We start from the raw sequence: 21,616 nt of genomic DNA on the forward strand, positions 1-21,616 counted from the left end.
ACTTGCCTAAGGTCACACAGCTAAGTAAGTATTATGTGTCTGAGGTCACATTTGAATTCAGGTCCTCCTGACACCAGAGTGGTCCTCTATCCACTGCCATCTAGCTGCCACAGAAGGCTTTAATCTGTGGACCATGGGAGTATTTTGTGTTAAGACAACAGGGAGCCCTTGAAGGCTCTTGAGCAGGAGAGTACCAGGGCCTTAGGAAAGTATTTTGGCAACTGAATGGAGAATGGATTGGAGAAGGGAAACTGGAATCAAGGAGACCCATTGGTGGCCTATTCCAATACTACATAAAGAGAGTATGATGAAAAATCCAATAACACCCAACAACAGTGAACTCACAAGAAGAGGATCTTTTGAGCAGCTGGTCTTGTCCCTATTGAAATTGACTTATGTGACAAATTACAGACACTGTTAAATAACTATGTATGTTGCTTTAATTTGGAATATCTATCTGACCCAATAGGACATTCCAAACATTCTTATCTTTCTTATACTTTCTATACTTTCAGCTAGATGGTTTAGGTTGCATCTCCCAAAAAGTAAAAACCAAGCTTTTCCAATTGAAGAAAAGTGAGTTTTTGATGAACCTTCATATTACTGCCAAGATCAGAGTAGAAGGAACAGGTATGTATGCCATTGGCTATGAAGTTGGGGAAATGTGGACATAACATCTAGATTTCAAGAAAAAGTTCTCCTCCAAAAGAGATCACTTCTTGCTTACTTCTCTCTTAAGAATGGAACTGACTGGAACTGGATCCTGTGAGACAAAAGATGTCCCAAGCAAAGTCAAGTTTGAGAATGTGGATTCACACTATAGGCATGGACTACCTTTCTTTGGGCAGGTATAGTACCTCTAACACACAAGAAATCTGGATTTGAACCCCAGCTCCACTAACTAATTGTATGATTCTGGGGAAAGTTTCTTAATAATCTCTTTGTATCTCAGTTTCCTGATAAAAAATGATGAGATGGGGCTCGATGGTTTCTCATATCCTTTATAACAACAAAATCTTATGTTGGGCTATTTTAAAAGTCAAAATCACCAATAAATAATCCCCTAATTTCTTTCCCTTATAATGAAATCTTAAGAAAAATTTCAAAATGTTACAAACATCAGAGTTTCCTCCCTTTCATTTGCTGCTAGCCCAACTTCTGATACTGACAGATTTGGTGCAAAGTTCTTTCTTCTTTCCAATTTTGATACTTCCTTTTTCCATTTAATAGTTAGGTGGGAGTCAGGAATTGTCACATATTTTCCATAGTCCTGCTACCACCACTTTCTATCTAACTCTGGTTTCCCATGGAGGGTATAGTGGAGAAGTGGTTTTAGCTTGAAGTAATGGTTAATGTCATATTAGTTTGAAATAGTTTGATTTTCATGCAAACGTTTTTTACATTGCTGTCTCTAATATATTTTATTTATTTTTAAATAACTAATTTATTTCTTTTCACGTTACTACAATAATCTTGATATGAAAGTAAACACAAACCCCTTCCGGCAAAAGATAGAGAAACTTCAAGAAAAATAAAGTGAGAGAAAAAAATTATACTTCAGCCTGTGTTCATAAGTCCATCAGAGAAGTTGCTTCAATATTTTTTCCCACAGTTGCTATTGCTAACTGTATTTTCCTCCATTTTATTCCTTCCCACTCTTATTAATTCCATTCTCTCTCTCCCGTCATACTGTCCCTCCACAGAAGTGTGTTGTATCTGATTACTCACTCCCAGATCTTCCCCTCCTCTTACTCCTACACTTTCCCTTCCCTCCCCTTTCCCCTTTCTCCCATTCTTTTCCTCTCCTTTTTGATTTCTATGCCCTATTGAATATGCATGTAATTTCTTCACTAAGCCATTTCTGATGAAAATGAAGGCTCACTCATTCCCTCTCACTTTCCCTAATTCTATTCCATTGCAAAAGCTTTTTCTTGACTCTTTTACATGAATTGTCTTAGCACATGCTCTAGTACATTCCTTTTTTACCCACTGACTTCATCTTTATAATATATTATACCAGTATATTCAGCTGCCTCCTGTACCTTGTCTATATATGCTCCATCAAACTGGGTTTTTTTTAGGTTTTTGCAAGGCAAATGGGGTTAAGTGGCTTGCCCAAGGCCACACAGCTAACTGCTCTTATAAATGAGAAGGCTGATATGAGTTATCACTATCTTCTTCCCATACAGGAATATATGCAGTTCAATATCATCAAATCCCCCCCACAATCAGCCCTATGTTTCACCTGAGTCCTATACTTGGAGATCAAATTTTCTGTTCAGCTCCAGTCATTTCAACAGGAAAATCTCAAAGTTCCCTATTTCATTAAATGTCCCTCTTTTCCCCACAAAGAGGATGTTCAGTTTTGTTTTGTTTTTAAAAAGATTTTATTTATTTTGAGTTTTACAATTTTCCCCCATCTTACTTCCCTCCCTCCACCCCCCACAGAAGGCAATTTGCCAGTCTTTACATTGTTTCCATGCTATACACTGATCCAAATTGAATGTGATGAGAGAGGAATCATAGAGGATGTTTAGTTTTGCTGGGTTAACTAATATATTTTAAATACATGAAATAGCAAAATGATTATATTTGAAAATTACCAGCCTTTAATTATTATTATTATTATTATCATTATTATTATTTTTAGTTTTTACAAGGCATTGGGGTTAAGTGGCTTGCCCAAGGCCACACAGCTAAGTAATTGTTAAGTGCCTGAGGTTCGATTTGAACTCAGGTACTCCTGACTCCAGGGCCTGTGCTCTATCCATCCAAATTTTAATTATTATAAGAATTAGCGCACTACAACCATTCTACAATGATTATATAACATGATTTAGGAACAGAGTAATTTTTGTTCTAGAAACATCAAGTGACAATCATCTAATGTGTTTTAGCTGCCTGAATTTAACTATCTAGACTGCAATATTTTACTTATAGACAACTAGGCTTGAGTGACTGATCCTGAATTAGTGCATGGTGTTTGCCCATGGCAGGAAAGCAGGAAGAATTGTGTTTGTCATGGGCACTATGTATTAGGACTAATCACAATTTTAATTCCTCAGGTGCTCCTAGTAAATGGGAAGGATGAGCCCATTCCAAATGAGATCATCTATATCAATGTGTTGGAATCTAACCAAGGCTTCACCAAAAATTATACCACTAATGCAAAAGGCTTGGCAGAGTTCTCATTTGACACTGACAGCTTTACTTCTCCCTTCATCAGTCTCTCAGTAAGTAAGAAAGGTTTGCCCCAATAACCAAAAATGATGTTGGTCTAGCTGTCTCCTCTAGAGGGGAAAAAAGTAAAGGTTGGACTTATGGAAGCTGGAATCTTTCCCTTCCTCTCAACCTTATTCCATCATCTCCTTAGGCAAGGAAATTACTCATGGTTTGAGACTGAGCTAAAACTGACATAGGACTTTCCCCATAAGCTCAGGGGTTCTACAAAGCTCCTGAAGACATGGAGAGCTGAGTTGGGGACAATGGCTAGTGTGGTCTCTCTGTTTGAGTGTTTTCTCCTCCATTTTCACAGATTCTCCTTTTAGTACCATCCCACTCCCAAGCAATATTATATTTCCTTGCTTCTGGAGATGATGAGGGTGAAAAGTCTCTAAATGTCATAAATCCAGACTTCAAGGCCACCCAAATATGAAGGATGATGGGAAGCCTGCCATCTTGAATGGCAAACAATGGACTTCTCATGAGGGACAAGGCTACTATCTGGGGTGGTAGGACTAACCAAAAAATGGTAAGAGTGGCTGGGGTGTAAATTTACAAGTAATAGCTATTTAGGACAAACCCTCTAACTCAAAAGGTGACATTTTCTTGCTTAAAGTGATTGAATATTCAAAATTCTAATGTTAACATTTACGTTGTTGAGAGGTAATGTTCCATTGGCTAAGCAGGGCAAAGCAAGTTAGATCAAAGATAACCCTGCAAGTGGCCTCTTCTTTTTGTCTCTAGAATTAAGAAGCTCTCTATGAAGAAACGGACTTTTCTAAAATTTTGACTTGGAGACACAGTATCATTATCTCTTCAACAACTCAGTTGAAAAAGTAGTCCAGATTAGTTTTATATTTTGGAATTTAGTCACAGATAATTCAATACTACCCCTTTCCCTTCTGTTTCCTTAGGCCAGATACAAAGAAGGGAGACATTGCTATGGATACATGTGGAAAACCACCCACCACTTGACAGCATTCCATACTATAAAGCATGTTTTCTCTTCAAGTAACAGCTATGTCTACATTGAACCTGTATTTGGTATTTTGCCCTGTGGTCAAAACCAGGAGATTCGGGTGCACTACATCCTCAGTGGACAGGCCCTAAAGGAACTAAAGGAGCTCCCTTTCTATTATCTGGTGAGAATGTAAACCAGAACTCTGATTATCATATAAAGCTTAGTATTTACGCAAATATATAAAGCCCAGTAATTACACAATACTTTGGGCTTTATACCATTTTCCTTTCTCATTCTTGTCCTTGTTTCTCTGTTTTGACAACTGGGTTTCAACACCTGAGGTGTCAACTGAGAGACAGATTTAAATTAAAAATTGTGGCAAACATTTTTTCTTTCTACAGATCATGGCCAAGGGACTAATTGTTGGAACAGGCACCGATATGCTGCCTGTGAAGGCAGGAGACAGTATTCCCAGTCTGATCTCAGCTAGCCTCTTTTTTAAAATTTATTTTTATTAAAGATATTATTTGAGTTTTACATTTTTCCCCCAATCTTGCTTCCCTCCCCCCCCCAACAGAAAGCATTTGTCAGTCTTTACTTTGTTTCCATGTTGTACCTTGTTCCAAATTGTGTGTGATGAGAGAGAAATCATAAATCATATCCTTAAAGAGAAGTCTAAGAGGTAACAAGATCAGACAATAAGCTATCTGATTTTTTTTTCTAAATTAAAGGGAATAGTCCTTGCACTCTGTTCAAACTCCACAGCTCCTCATCTGGATACAGATGGTACTCTCCTTTGCAGACAGCCCCAAATTGTTCCCGATTGTTGCACTGATGGAATGAGCAAGTCCTTCAAGGTTGAACATCACTCCCATGTTGCTGTTAGGGTGTACAGTGTTTTTCTGGTTCTGCTCATCTCACTCAGCATCAGTTCATGCAAATCCCTCCAGGTTTCCCTGAAATCCCATCCCTCCTGGTTTCTAATAGAACAATAGTGTTCCATGACATACATATATGCTGCTAGCCTCTTTACAGCCCTTCACAGTCATAGGAACATACTTTTTCAAGGATTTCCAACTCCCTTTTCAAATAGAGGGACTGCAAAAAAGAAAAAAGTCTTATTTTCTTCAATTCTCCACTTCTTTACTTTTCCCTCCTTTTCTCTCTTATTTCTTCTAAGCTTGATATTTTTCTGGAATGATAAACATCCACTGTCTTTAGGGTTTCCTGGGTAATGGAGACAACTTTTGCCAAGAGAACAAACTATTTGTCTCAGTAATTGTGAAATAACAATGAATAAAATCAAGTTCTTAATCTCACTATATATATATATATATATATATATTATCATTAGTGAATGCCAATAACAACTAGGTTGTGATGTATTAGGATTTTAAGTCCCTGATGATAACCAAGGACTGTGGTCAAGAAGACAAGCCAAGGATATAGTAAATCCTTCTTTCACTGCTCTGTAAAGAATATGGCCTTCATAGTCATTAACTGTGAGTGACAAGAACACCTACCAAAGCATTATTTGTATTAGGTGCCCAAATAACCCAGTTGAAGCCTTACTTCTGGACTCTCTAGGCACTATTCCTAGAGAAATGCCCCACCTTAACTAGACTGTTTTTTAATGGATAGGAAGCTGGCCTTGGAGAAAGGAGGACCTGAATTTGGTGATCTGCAGTTATAAAGGGAGTTGCATCATTGAGGATTATGTTTAACAATATCTTTAACCTGTGTTTTTTACAGTGGCAAGAGAGAGAGAGAGAGAGAGAGAGAGAGAGAGAGAGAGAGAGAGACAGAGACAGAGACAGAGACAGAGACAGAGACAGAGACAGAGACAGAGACATAGGTGCCCCCCTCACTACTTCTTCCCTAAAGCCCTGGAGAGTATTTGCTTTACAATTCATTCCAACTATACAATAGAACATGGTTAGAAGTACCCTACTGAAGTGGAAAGCACCCAATCTCGAGACTCCACGACAACTCATATTTCTGACTCTCTAGTCAGGTGTCTTAACTAGTCAAGTTTTCATCTTTTAAAATGGAGATAATAATACCTGTACTACATCTCTCTCAGAATTGATGTGGAAAAAGTTCTTGGCAACCTTTGAATTTCTACCTCAATGTGAGTTATTGATATTGATGTCTTTTGGGGAAAGCAAAGGAGCAGGGCCTCAGTGATAGGAGACACCAATAGAAGACACTTTGTTAACGCTGTGATGTTGAATGCCAGTGATATAGGAAGGAGTATGAGACAACAAATCTTTCCAACTGACTCCACTTTTTTGTGATTTCCAATTTGTATATACCATCTCTCAGTCATTCATGTTGTTAACCTAAGTCCCTGGATTGTCTTTGTTCATTGGAATAGCCTTTGTGTCCATTTAATCCAATTCATTAAATGGTTAATGAAAGGATTAATGCCCCTCCTTTTGCCCCTTTCCTGGTACTACTATTATCAAATTTTGAAAGTTTAAGGCAACTTCCAATTGACTACTTAAGTTATCATTTAATATACAAGTATTAAACTTAGCTAATGACCTGAAATAGCTTTTACATCATAGTTTTTGGAGAAATCTTAAAATTTCTACAACATGTTAAAATTTTATCACTGAATTTGAAATTATAGTAAAATACTAGTTTTTTTTTCCTCTCAATTTTCTCTTCTATTAGCCTATGAAGCCTCCACAAACTGTACAACTTCTGGTGCCATATTGTGACATTGAGGAGAGCCTAGGTTCAAAAGAAGTAAAACTGATAGAAATTCATGAAAGGAACTAAGCTGGAAAGGCTTTGAGATTGGACTAGAAACACCCTGAAGCCCAGCCTAGCTATGTCTGGTCAGCTTCTTCACAAGACTATAGAGTGGTGATTTATTTTGCCAAAACAACTCTCAGACCATCCACTAAGTTCTGGCATGGCTGTGATCTACACTGGTAGAGATAAGATTGAAAAATGACTAAACAACAAAATGGTAGACTACTTGATGCCCTAAAGATGAAGATGTGCTGTGGAAACAGTGTAAAGACAATCAGACTGCTCACTGTGGGGGGTGGGGAAAGGAAGCAAGATTAGGGGAAAAACTGTAAAATTCAATGACAATAAAAATAATAATAAAAGGTTAAAAAATGAAGACATACTATTCAAAACTGCTGTGCCTCCCACAATGATCAGGGACAGTATTTTGCTCCATAATTAATATTTTTACTCTCTTTATTCAACAGTGAAAGGGATATTTTCTTTTAACCTCCCCGTGGAGTCAGACATTGCTCCCATTGCTCGAGTTCTCATCTATACCATTTTGCAAAATGGGGAAGTTGTTGCAGATTCTAAGAAGTTTAAAATTGAAGACTGTTTTGCCAACAAGGTGGGTGATTTATGTCATAGAAAATTAAAGGCATATGTTAACAGTATCAAACTCAACTTTGTCTTTTTATGAAGATTTTATTTATTTTGAGTTTTACAATTTTTCCCCCAATCTTATTTTCTGCCCTCCCCCCCACAGAAGGCAATTTTCCAATCTTTACATTGTTTCCATAGTATACATTGACCCAATGTGATGAGAGAGAAATCATATCCTTAAGGAAGAAACATAAAGTATAAGAGAAAGCAAGATCAGACAATAAGATAGCAGTTTTTGTTTGAAATTAGAGGGAATAGTCCTTGGTCTTTGTTCGAACTCCACAGTTCTTTCTTTGGATACAGATGGTATTCTCCATTGCAGAGAGCCCCAAATTGTCCCTAATTGTTGCACTGATGGAATGAGCAAGTCCATCAAGGTTGATCATTGCCCCCATGTTGCTGTTAGGGTGTACAATATTTTTCTGGCTCTATTCATCTCATTCAGCATCAGTTCATGCAAATTCCTCTAGGCTTCACTGAATTTCCATCCCTCCTGTTTTCTAATAGAACAATAGTGTTCCATGACATACACATATCACAGTTTGCTAAGCCATTCCCCAATTGAAGGACATTTACTTGATTTCTAATTCTTTGCCACCACAAACAGGGCTGCTATGAATATTTTTGCACAAGTGATGTTTTTAACCTCTTTCATCATCTCTTCAGGGTATAGACCCAGCAGTGGTATTGCTGGATCAAAGGGTATGCATGTTTTTGTTGCCCTTTGGGCATAGTTCCAAATTGCTCTCCAGAAAGGTTGGATAAATTCACAACTCCACCAACAATGCAGTAGTCGAACTCAACTTTGTAATCACATGTGACTTGGTTTCAAGGTGAACTGGAAGAGGAAATGTGGTTAAAACTCTGATCCAATCCTTAATCTACTAGTACACCAAGAGAAAGTCACAAATCAAATAGCAAAGCATTTAAATGAAGCAATAAATTAGAAAAAAAGTAAAGTAGAAAAATAGAAAAACTATGCCCACTCCTAGATTTACATGTCAGTGAAAACGAACACATTCCAGGAAAATGCAAACTGAGAAATGAAGAAGGATTTGGGCCTCAGAGTCATCTGGTTTAGATTCCATCTTATTTGGTTCTTCATCTGGAAAATGGGGATAATGTTGTGCTGTGCACTCCTAGAATTGTTATAAAGATCACATTAGAGAAAGCATCATGACTAGAAATGACTAGTTCTCAAGTTCTGTCTTAGAGTACTCTTTGCTGAAGCTGCATCTTTTCTTTTAAATCTTCACCTCTTACAGCTGCTGTTTCCTACCTTTCAACATTGCAGCCTTTCAACTATCCTCTACTGATGCTGTTGTGGCTTTAATATTGTTGCTAAAACTGCTGTTGTTTCTGGGAAAGCTTCCTACCTATTTATGAATAAGATCATTTGGAGTCTTTTTCAGTTCATTCTTCAATTAGCTGGCACTCCAAAGGACAGCTTAGATAGCTGTGACTTTTTTCTTCATGTCTCCTAAACGAAGGTCCCTAATAATTATTTCTTGCTGAGTTTGTTGTTCAGTCTTTTTTCAGTTATGACAATTCTTTGTGACCCAATTTGGAGTTTTCTTAGCAAAGATACTGGAGTAGGTTGCTATTTCCTTCTCACCTCATTTTACAGATGAGGAAACTAAAGCATACAGGAATAAGTGACTTGTTCAGGGTCATATGGCTAGCGTCTGAGGCTGGATTTGGCCTCGGGTCTTCCTGACTCCAGGCCTGTTGCAGGATCCATTGTTAGCTGCCCTTCTTTTCTGAGTTAGGGAGAGTGAATTGCTTTTCCTTTTTCTCTATCTGAGAATATAGAATGTAGATCATGTAGCAGATTATTCTCCAAGGCTGACAATAAATAAGCAAATTCCTTTTCATTTATTCTTTCAATTCCCTTCATTCACATTGCTTCTTTGCACCTAGAAAGCTCAAGGAACTTAATTTCTAATAAGGGAAAATAATACATATAGATGTTGAATTTGAATTTGTCAGTGATCAAATGGTAAGTTAGTAGAAAAGTCAATAAGAGACCTTGGGCATCCTAATTCTATTAGGATATATTACATCTCATAATATAACCCAGTTGTGATTCTTCTTATGATAATTTGTAAGGAGTGTTGGAGGCAACATACTTGTACCAAATATATGCTGAATCACTAGATTAAAAGTTCTTTTAGGGCTATCTCATTTATCTCCTAGTCTATAATTCAACATCCTGCTCATAGTACAAATACATAACAAATGTATTCCTCACATATAACGGGGGCAGCTAAGTGGCACAGTGGATAGAGCAACAGCCCTAGAGTCAAGAGGACTGAGTTCAAATTCCCTTTTAGATTTCTATTTGCTATATGATCCTGGGTAAATTTTAACTCTTGATTCCCTCTAAAAAAAATACATGATTGTTGATGGAAAAATTGCTATCACTTCCTGATAAACTAATGAGCTCAGAGTGCAGATTGAATTACAGTTTTTCATTTTCTTTCTTTCGTTCATTCTTTCTCCTTTTCAACATGGCTCTAATATGGAAATGTTTTTCAGAAGTTCATAGGTATAATGGATATTATATTGCTTGCCTTCTCAATGGGTGGAGATGAGGTTGGAGGAAGAGAATTTGGAACTCAAAATTTTTTAAAAAGCGTTAATTTTTTAAAACAATTATTGCCCTTTCCACGTTGCCCAGAAGAGGGGTCCATACGACATTGTTTGCGGTTTCTGTCGTAACTTTCAAGGGAAACTTTCACAATGTCCAGAGCCCTGGATGTCTTGCAGATGAAGGAGGAGGATGTCCTCAAATTCCTCACTGCAGGCGCCCATTTGGGTGGCACCAATTTGGACTTTCAGATGGAACAGTATATCTACAAAAGGAAGAGTGATGGCATCTTTATCATTAATTTGAAGAGAATTTGGGAAAAGCTTCTGCTGGCAGCTCGTGCCATTGTTGCCATTGAAAATCTAGCTGATGTTAGTGCCATCTTATCCAGGAACACTGGCCAGAGAGCTGTTCTGAAATTTGCTGCTGCCACTGGCGCCACGCCTATTGCTGGACTCTTCACCCCCAGGCACCTTCACTAACCAGATCCAGGCAGCTTTCAGGGAGCCTTGCCTCTTGGTGGTCACTGATCCTCGTGCATATCATCAGCCTTTGACTGAAGCATCATATGTTAACCTTCCAACCATTGCACTGTGCAACACAGACTCACCACTTCACTATGTGGACACTGCCATTCCATGTAACTACAAGGGACCTCACTCAGTGGGTCTGATGTGGTGGGTGCTGGCCCGAGAAGTCCTGTGGATGCATGGTACCATTTCCCGTGAGCACCCATGGGAGGTCATGCCTGATCTTTACTTCTACAGAGATCCAGAGGAGACTGAAAAGGAAGAGCAGGCTGCAGGTGAGAAGGCAGTGACAAAGGAGAAATTTCAGGGTAAATGGACTGTACCTGCCCCAGAATTCACTGCTGCTCAGCCAGAGGTGGCTCATTGGTCTGAGGGCATCCAGGTGCCATCTGTGCCCATTCAGCAGTTCCCTACTGAAGACTGGAGTGCTCAGCCAGCTACTGAGGACTGGTCTGCAGCTCCTACTGCTCAGACCACTGAATGGATAGGAACTAACACAGAGTGGTCCTAACTTATACCCAGATGCTCTAATAGTGTTGGAAAAATGCTGATAGAAAATAAACATTGGTTACTTAAAAAAAAAAAAAAAGAATTGTCCCCAGGGGCAGCTAGGTGGTGCAGTGGATAGAACACTGGCCCTGGAATCAGGAGTACTTGAGTTCAAATCTGGCCTCAGACACTTAATAATTACCTATCTGTGTGATCTTGGGCAAGTCACTTAACCCGATTTGATCTGCAAAATCCTAAAAAAAATTATCCCCAAAGACTCCACTGAATGCATGTTTGATGTATTAAATTAACTAAATAAAATAATAATAATAATTGGCAGACCAGAGATGAAAGCGGGTCTCTGAGAAAGAAGATTTACAGTTCTGATGGTTGTCATTTCTCAATGATATGAGTTCACTACTATGTATCAACTATTCATTCAAGTTGGGTGAAAAGAAGAGGCTCAAAGAGTGCCCAAGACTCTTACAATCGTAGCTAAGTCATTCTGAGTTGTGTTTTGAATGTGAAGAGGACAAGGGAGAAGAGAGATTGAAAGCTATTCAATTGACCCTACTCTCTTTTTTTACAGGTAATGCTAAGCTTTTCATCACCAAAAAAAGCCTTGCATCTTTGGAAACCCACCTGAGGGTGAAAGCCTCTCCTCAGTCTCTCTGTGCTTTGCAGGCAGTGGATGAGAGTGTCCTTCTCCTGCAACTTGAAGAGGAACTTACTCCTGCCTTGGTAAGTTCTAATCCATTCCTGTGATCATAAAGAAGTCATAGTTGCACAGCAAGAAATATTTAGCTGTCTTACTTCAGTTGCTCCTTTAGAGATTATGTGTATCATATAACATCACATGAAAAGTACTGACTATACCAAATTGATTCAAAACTCCTGATGAAGGGGTGGCTAGATGGCACAGTGGATAAAGCACCAGCCCTGGAGTCAGGAGTACCTGGGTTCAAATCTGGTCTCCAACACTTAATAATTACCTAGCTGTGTGGCCTTGGGCAAGCCACTTAACTCCTGATGAGAGTAAGTTTTGCATGACCATAAGAACAGACCTTGGAGAGGTAGTAGCAATATTAAGAGCTGGTCAGGAAGACAAAAATAGGGACATTAAGAGAACAGAGAGTAAAAAGGAATGATAATGGATTAGTTCTTTTTTGGATATGATGAATTTGAGATTCTCATTACACATCAAGATGGAAATGTCAAAAAGCAGTTGGAGGACTTGAACTCAAGAGAGATGAAGGGTGGATATGTAGATATGGAATTCACCTGCATGATTAAATCTATGGTTGCTGATAAGAATTTCACTTTTTCCTTGGTAAAAGAATTATTCCAGTGAAAGTTAAGAAAAACTCTCTTTAATTCCTTGAGATAGCTGAAGAAATAAACTTGGCTTTTAGTACAGAAAATTGTAGGGTGTTCAAGAAAGGCCAGCTAGAATTGTGCACCAGTCTTAGAGGCAAGAAGATTCTTCTTCCTGAGTTCAAATCTGACCTCAGACACTTACTAGCTATGTGACCCTGGGCAAGTCACTTAACAATGTTTGCCTCAGTTTCCTCATTTGTGAAACAGTCTGGAGAAGGAAATGGCAAACCACTGCATATATTTGCCAAGAACCATCAAATGGGATCGCAAAGAGTCAGATACCACTGAATAACTTTAACAACCTACCTAAGAAAAAGATACTTCTCTTAATGGTAATTACAATTACCTGGATATTTCAATTTAGAGTAATAGAAATTCCTGAGAAGATATAGTGCTCTTCCTCAAAGGGAAGGGCATCCAGACTTTTTGATAAGTATACAATTAATGGGTCAGAAGCAACAAAAGGGTTATGAAAAAAATAAGTCAAATTTTTAATGAAATTGAATGTTGAAGAAAAGGAAACATTTGAGCTAGAAGATACCCCAGGGATCATCATAAAGTCTACAGAGGTTAAATTACTTGTCCAAGGTCACACAGAAATTGTCATAGTTAAAATTTATTTATTTATTTATTTTTAGGTTTTTGCAAGGCAAATGGGGTTAAGTGGCTTGCCCAAGGCCACAAAGCTAGGTAATTATTAAATGTCTGAGACCGGATTTGAACCCAGGTACTCCTGACTCCAGGGAAGTGCTTTTTCCACTGTGCCACCTAGTTGCCCCATAAGTTAAAATTTAAACTTAGGTTTAAAGTATCTAATTCCTACACTGCTCTGCCCTTCCCTCCTCAATTTACCACCATCACTTAGCAGATAACCTTATTTCCTTCTGAGATGGTAGAGACCATCCATTCAAAGCTCCTACATCTTCCTCTTCAACACTTCAAAACTATTGTGCATCTATACTCATCCTATCTTTATTTCCTTTTCTTTCAGAATCTTGAGGTGACTTTTGCAAAGGGTAACATTTCCACCCATGCCTTTGATTCTATCCTGCCCTTATGCTTCATTGAAAGAGTGGTATCTAAAATGAGCCTTGATGCAGGGAAAGATTCTAGAAGATGGAGATGAGAAGGGAGTGCATTCCAGCCACAGAGAGTGTCCACAAGACATAGGTCAAAAAGCAGATGTTGAATTCTGAGGAAAACTTAGAATTCCATTTTGGATGAAATATAAAGTGCATAAAGGGGAATCACATGAAGGAAATAGGTTGTGAGGGCTCTTAAGTACTAGGCTGAAGTGTTTGCATTTTATTGAAGTGGTAATTATGGTGGTACTTATATAATCCTTTAATTTTTGAAAGCACTTTACAAATATTATTTCATTTTATCCTCACAACAACCCTTGGGGATAAATGCTATTTTTTTCCGATTTTTACCTGTGAGGAGATTCTCAGTAAGTGTCTGAGGCTAGATTTGAATTCAAGTCTTCCTGATTTGACACAACATTTAATTGCCTCAGGTAATTACTAGAAGCATTAAGGAGGTAAGTGACTAGAATCATCTTCAGTCTTATCCATTTGTTCCTTCTCACTAGTTATAAACATGTTCATATCTCTCCAAGATTAAAAAAAAAAGCTAGGGGCAGATAGGTGACACAGTAGATACAGCACCAGCCCTGGAGTCAGGAGGATCTGAGTTCAAGTCTGCCAGCCACTTAACCCCATTGCCTGACAAAACAAACAAAAAAAATCCCAAAAAAATCCTAACCCCCAAACTTCTTTTACTATATTAGCGCCAGAAATCCTATCTACCTTTTCAAATTTGAGATAAAATCCTGGAAAAATTAATCTATACTGTGCTTTGATTTCCTCATTCCCCATTCACTTTTTAGTTCCTCATGAAACAACTTTACTAAATGTTACCTTTACCCTCTTAATTTCTAAACCAAGTGGCCTTGACTTTTGAGTAGCATGTGATACTATTGCCCAACTCCTCCCAATGGGTTCTTTTTCTGATTTTGGCTTCCAAGATAGTATTCTCGCCTGGTTCTCCACCTATCTGTCTGAACTTTGTTCAATTTCCATCACAGTTCATCTTCATCTTCCTCTCTGTTTCTTTAATATAGTTGTCTCCCAAACTTTGTTTTCTCTATACTCTCTCTCTCTCTCTTATTGATCTGTTCTGCTACTTATAGAATGATTACTTTTATGAAGATGATTTCCAAATCTGTGTATCTAGTCTTATAATCTCTTTTGATGAACTTCAGTCCCACATCCCCATCTGTCCACATGATATTGCCTCTTTGGTGTCCTTCAAACTCAACTCAATGTCCAACAGTAAATTCATCTTCTCTACTAAAACTTCCTTTCTTCCAAACTTCCCTGTCCTCCCAGTCACAAATACCGCAAACCTCGAAACCTTTTTTGACTCATCCTTCCTATTCACTTCCTATTTGCAAGTATTTATTAAGGGCCTGTCAAGAGAATCTCTCTAAGGCACAGTTAGGACATGTTACCATGTCATTGACTGGCTCAGAAACTTCAGCGAATACTTTTATTATCAAAGGACTACTCAGTCTAGTATTTAAGGACCCTTACAACCTGCTTTCGACCCTTTCAACCCACATTTATTACTTTATATTATACAATTCCCTTTCATGCTCTGTACATTCCAACCAAAATTCAACATATGCATATTTCATAATTGAACCTATGGAAATTGATGAGATCATCAAATGAGATCGTATAGTAAGAGAAGATGACTACAGACAGATCCACGCATTTAGTGGGCATAGCTTAGAGAAATATCCAACAAAGGAGATTTAGTGGTCAGACAGATTGGAGAATCAGGAAAGAACAATGTCATGAAAACCTAGAGAGGAGAGAGTATCTAGAAGACTGATCAACAGTGTCAAAGGAAGAGGTCAAGAAGGATGAGGACTGAGACTGATATTAGATTTAGCAATTAAGAGAAAATAATTTCAGTTGGATAATGAAAAGGATTTAAAATACTGTGAGACAACATGGCTAATATGGAAATATTTAAACACAACTGTACATGCACAATCTTTATATGATTGTTTGCTGCCATGGAGACGAGGAAAGGAAGGGAGGGTGATAGAAAAATGTGTAACTCAAAAATTCACACAAGGATGAATGTAGAAAACGACCTTTGGAAGTAATTGAAAAATAAATAAAATTTTTAAAAATACTGTGAGAAAAGAGGAAGGAGAAGCACTAATTATATAGTTGCCTTTCTCAAAAAAAGTTTATCCATGAAGGAGAGAAGAAAAATAAGAGAATAGTTAATAGGCAAAGTAGAATCAAATGAGGGTTTTTCCAAGGATGGGAGACTTTGGTATGTTGGTATACATTAGGGAAAGAGCCAATAAAGATTGAAGATATTAAAGAAATGATAGAAGAAACTTTCTAGAAAAGATAGAAGTTGTGGGATTAAGGATTCATGTAGAGGATTGGCCTTGGCAAGAAGAGGGGCTACCTCTTTATCTGAGATAAGAGTGAAGGAGAAGAAAGTAGAGGAAGACATCTAAGTTATGTGGCATGAAGAAGAGGGGAACATATAGTGAATGACCTCAATTTTATATTGAAATATGAAGCCAGGTCTGCCACTAAAATAGGACACAAACTGAAATGGGAGCATTGAGAAGGCTTGAAAAAATTTGAAACAGCTGTCCTGGTGAGTAGGCTTGTGAATTGCCTTGCTTCAATGAGAGTTCAATTAAGATTACGTAAAACAAATTTGTAGTGGACCCAGTGGTCGACCACATATGAATAGGAACAAAGTCCACAGTTGGTTAGAAGTAACACATGGATGGGTTTTGGCAAGACTTGATCAGTTAACGTGATTAATATGGAAATATGTTTAACATGATTGTACATGTATAACTCACTGTTATAGGGAGTAGAGAGACAAGGGAAGGAGGGAGAAAAATGTGGAACTCAAAATCTTACAAAAACTGACAGTTGAAAACTATCTCTCCATGTAACTGGAAAAAAATATTTTAAAAGATAATAAAATTTTAAATTAAAAAAAAACTTGGTGATGGAATCAGGGATCCATAGATTAGAGATCAGTGTCGAAATGAACTGGTTCATCTCTTGAACCATAGTGATAAGCTAGAGACAGAAAAATGTGTAGCAGTGCAGGCTAATAGGAAAAAACTTTAGGGGTGAATGAATTCCAGGTGAGAATGAAGAATAGAGTAAGGGATCAAAAGGCAGAGGGAAAGATGTATTAATAAAGTGTTATGATCAGAGAAGTAAATTTCAGAATTCAAGAACATGGGAAATGATGTTGGCAAAATCAAGGGTATGATCATTTCAATATGTAATTGAGGTGGAATGGAAAGGAGGATCATGAGTTCCTCAAGTGAATTCAGTGGAACACCAAAGGATTCTTAGTGGAATGGAGGTCATGGGAATGAAAAGTAGAATGAAGAACTGGGAAGTTATGGTGTTTGAGAGATCTCTGTGTGTATGTAAATATTAAAATATATTCTTTCCTTCTTTAGACAGTGTCAATAAATGTGAAAGTACTTGCCATATGATGTAACTACCAAATACAAAGAATTGTGCTAGGTCCCAAAGGAAGATACAAAAATTAGGATAACTTGCATGGAGATTCTTATTCACATTGGGAGATATGATACCTATTGAATGAAATAAGCCCATGATGAGTAGTAATGGGGGATCCAGATGAAATTTCTCTTGGAGGCTAATATTGGTATTTCCTTTGCATCACAATATTTTCAGTTGAGTCTTCTAGACTGTATATTTCAGGCTCTTTTCAAGGCATGGTAATATCCCTTTTAGCTCTTATGTCATTCTATGAATTCATATGAATGCAGTTGCATCAGTCCAACTGAATAGTCTCTCTTCCACAGAGGAATTTTTCACTAATTATGTTTTTACAATAATTCACAATTTAGAAAGCACTGCTCTATTTTACCTAGATGAGGGTTACATGTGTGATTATATCATTGAGAAAGGGTGACATTTATGGAGGACTTTCTCTTTTACATAGAGCCTTAAGTGCATTGTTCCTTTACTTAATTTAAATAACACTGAGATAGGATAATTTAAATTTTTACAGATGGAGAAACTGGGACTAAGAAAGTTTCCTAGAACTGTACTGCTTAGTAAGCAGCAAGCTGTGACTGGTATCCAGACTCATCAATTCCCAACTCAGTGATCTTTCTGCTATACAATATGGTGTTGTGAAAACAGGGCTCATGTCCTTATTTATGTGACATAAAAGTTATTTGAGGAGGAATATGGATCCCTAAAAATGGCATTAGTAAAATCTATTGTTTCTTTCTCCGAAATTATAAGCTCCTTGAACATTTCATACATATTTCCCTGTGCTATCAAACACAGGTCCTTGAACACAGTAAGACAAACATTTAGGAAGATCTGTTATTTGGTTACTATATATAACCTAGCATTAAATCTATACCCCTTAGCCAGAGTTTTCTATGTCACTTGGTCCCTGGCATTTTTAATCCATGTATTAACCCAAGTAAAGGCATAGAGGATAGAACACTAGGGCTTAGAATCAGGAAGACTTCCTGAGTTCAAATCTGGTCTGAGTCACTTACTAGCTATGTGACCCTGGGCAAGTCACTTAACCCTGTTTGACTCAGTTTCCTCATCTATAAGATGAACTGGAGAAGAAATTGGCAAACTCTCCAGTATTCTTGCAAAGAAAATCCCAAATGGTATCATGAGGAGTTGGACACAACTGACCCAAGGTAAGCTTAATACTGGTGAAAGGATAGTAACAAGAACAACAATAATACCATTTATATAGTTCTTATACTGAGCACTTTATAGATATTATCATTTTGATCATCACAACAATCCTGGGAGAGAGGTTATTATCCTCTTTTTACAATTGCAGAAACTGAGGCAAATAAAGTTTAAATGTCTTTCTTGGGGGCAAAAAGTGTTCGAACTTGAAATATTCATCAACATGATGGATATTCATTATAGTGGTTCTCCTGGATCAGTTGGAAGAGGAGAAGTGGAGTCTGTATAACTTAAGTTCCCCAATAAATTATCAAAGAAAATAACCAAAAATCCCTTTTTCTTTTCTCTTTTCTACTTACATAGCTATATGAACAACTATCTGTGAAAGACCTTACAGGATTTCCTAAGGGTCTAAATACACAAGAAGAAGATACTGAAGAATGTCTCTCTTTTAAGAATATCTTTATTTTACATTTGCTTCTATTTTTTCTATTTTTTGATTTTGTTTAACTGACTCTTGCTGTCTCATGGAGTCATTAGTTTCTGTAGACTCCATTCTTTTTTGGGGGGAGGAGTTTTCTTCATTAACCTTTTGCAACTCCTTTTCCAATTCGTGAATTCTGCTTTTGAAAGAACTTTCCATTTGACCAATTGATGTTCTGAGAAAATTAATTTCTTTTTGCATTTGCCCATTTGAAGATCTGAGAGATTTATTCTCATTTTGTATTTGTTCAATTGTACTTTCTAAGGTTTTGTTTTCTTGTTGCAAGGTATTAATTGTCTCTCCCAAATTTTCCAGTTGATTTTTAAACTCCTTCCTTATTTCTTCAAGGAAGTCCTTCTGTGCTGAAGACCAGATTGTATTCTCCTCAGAGGTTCCAGGTCTCTTTGAGTTAGGGTCTTTCCCTTCCAAGAATTTTTCTATGGATCCACCTTTCCATTGACCCTTCTTCATTTTGCTAAGACCTGAGCTGGGAAGGGGCTGGTTCCCCGGGCTTGGGATGGTAAAGGCTTTACTCACTGAGTGCAGTTCCTCTGGCTGGCCAGTAGGAGGTGCTGGTTGCTTTCTCTGGAGTGTCTGTGACCTTGGTTGAGGCCTTCTGCCTTTCCTTGAAGGGAGGAGTTGGAGCTATTGAATTCTTTTGCCTTCTATCAATGGTGGGCTTTACTCTGGCCTGAGGCCATTTCTCAGCTGGGCTGGTTCTTCTGCTCACACACCTGGGCCTGAGGCAGCAATAGTTTGCATTTGTTTGTAAGGGAAGAAGTCTGAGTTGCAATGGGACTCAGACCAGAGGGGCCCAGGGATGGTGTCCCAAGCCTTCTTGCTCCAGAACTCTCCTCCCAGCCCTGTCCGGGATGTCCTGGGGGACAGCTCCAACACCAGTGCCTCAGCTCTCCCGACTCACTCCCCCTTGGTCCAACCCCACTGCTGATCCAGCAAGTCCAGCTCTCGGGCCCTCAGACTCCTGGTTCCTATTCAGCTGTTGATCTGGCTGATCCGGGGCTTATCCTCCCTGTGAGCCCAGACCCACTGGCCCAAATTCAGCCAAAGCTGCTGCCGGAGACAAATCCTGAGGTAGATGATCTTTCTCCTGGCTTTTCTTTCTGGGTTTTGTGGGTCAGATTACTTTTAAGAGGTTTGTTTCATGTGATACATGGAGAAGAGATCAGGAGACTTTAGAACTGTGCCTGTCTTCTCTCCGCCATCTTGTCCAGGTCTATACCCTGAAGAGATGATGAAAAAGGGTAAAAACATTACTTGTACAAATATATTTATAGCAGCCCTGTTTGTGGTGGCAAAGAATTGGAAATCAAGTAAATGTCTTTCATTTGGGGAATGGCTTAGCAAACTGTGGTATGTGTATGTCATAGAACACTATTGTTCTATTAGAAACCAGGAGGGATGGGATTTCAGGGAAATCTGGAGGGATTTGCATGAACTGATGCTGAGTGAGATGAGCAGAATCAGAAAAACACTGTACACCCTAACAGCAACGTGGGAGTGATGTTCAACCTTGAAGGACTTGCTCATTCCATCAGTGCAACAATCAGGAACAATTTTGGGCTGTCTGCAAAGGAGAGTACCATCTGTATCCAGATAAGGAGCTGTGGAGTTTCAACAAAGTACAAGGACTATTCCCTTTAATTTAGGAAAAAAACAGATATCTTATTGTCTGATCCAGTTATCTCTTAGACTTCTCTTCTCTTTAAGGATATGATTTCTTGCTCATCACACACAGTTTGGAACAAGGTACAACATAGAACCAAAGTAAAGACTGCCAAAGTGCTTTCTGTTGGGGGGAGGGGGGAGGAAAGCAAGATTGGGGGAAAATTGTAAAACTAAAATAATATCTTTAATAAAAATAAATTTTAAAAAAGAATATCTTTATTAATGGAATCACCTACTCCCCTGTATCTATCTATTTTTTATTTGTTTATTTATTTATTTATTTATTTGTTTATTTTTGTTTATGTTTTTGCAAGGCAAATGGGGTTAAGTGGCTTGCCCAAGGCCAGACAGCTAGGTAATTATTAAGTGTCTGAGACCGGATTTGAACCCAGGTAATCCTGACTCCAGGGCCGGTGCTTTATCCACTGCCACCCAGCTGCCCCCTCCTCTGTATTTAATAGGGAAGAAGATGATACTTATAACTTCCTAAAAGTAAAGTTCATTTTTCCTATTCACATACTTGGTTATAAAGTTCTTGAGAAGTGATAGTTATTATGCAAAAGATAAAGGGCAAAGTTTAAAGTGCCTATTAGGAGTATTCTGACATATAACCTCATGTCTACTACATAGACCAGGTTTATCTCTTTAGGTTTTCAAAATTATAATTTTGAACTTATTAAACTGTGTCAGTTGAAACTTTCATGCTGCTTCTTAGGTGAGACTAGAGAGTTCAGTCTCCCCTGGTAAAGGAGAACATGCCCCCAAACCCATTGATAATGGTAATTTATTTATTCTAGGTCCCTCTCAGCATTTTGAAGGGTTTATTCCTATTTGCTGAGGTTGAGTCAAATTTTTTTATTTTTTTTAAATTTTGGTTGAGTCAAATTTTGAATATATTTTTTGCAGTATGTGGCCTGCTGAATAACTCTGCCCCTATAGCTTCTAGGGACCACAATCGATACTTGTACCTTGTTCCTGATTGTACTTGTTGTTCAGGGTAATCACTAGGTTTCTTTAAGAGAACACTGAATTCTGTATGATGGTGAGGAGTTAGGGTTTGGACAGCTTCACTGAGTCATCAGTGGGTCTATGGTGTCTTAAGTA

At 38.1% G+C, this 21,616-nt stretch overlaps 2 protein-coding genes across 4 annotated transcripts in view; one reads left to right on the forward strand and one right to left on the reverse strand.

Annotated features, from left to right (window-relative positions):
- Positions 1 to 21,616, reverse strand: part of FOXJ2 (forkhead box J2) — a 287,675-nt gene that overhangs the window by 233,668 nt on the left and 32,391 nt on the right. The gene's annotated exons all lie outside the window — the stretch shown is intronic.
- Positions 1 to 21,616, forward strand: part of A2M (alpha-2-macroglobulin) — a 260,412-nt gene that overhangs the window by 23,490 nt on the left and 215,306 nt on the right. Inside the window, 11 exon segments of the mRNA XM_074195313.1 lie at positions 516 to 634; positions 740 to 848; positions 3,066 to 3,233; positions 4,137 to 4,364; positions 4,585 to 4,648; positions 7,414 to 7,556; positions 11,790 to 11,813; positions 11,816 to 11,941; positions 18,706 to 18,846; positions 21,228 to 21,291; positions 21,419 to 21,509. Of these exon segments, the coding sequence (XP_074051414.1) occupies positions 516 to 634; positions 740 to 848; positions 3,066 to 3,233; positions 4,137 to 4,364; positions 4,585 to 4,648; positions 7,414 to 7,556; positions 11,790 to 11,813; positions 11,816 to 11,941; positions 18,706 to 18,846; positions 21,228 to 21,291; positions 21,419 to 21,509 (1,277 nt within the window).

The sequence above is a fragment of the Macrotis lagotis genome, chromosome 7 (assembly GCF_037893015.1).
Source record: "Macrotis lagotis isolate mMagLag1 chromosome 7, bilby.v1.9.chrom.fasta, whole genome shotgun sequence".
Lineage (NCBI taxonomy): Eukaryota > Metazoa > Chordata > Mammalia > Peramelemorphia > Peramelidae > Macrotis > Macrotis lagotis.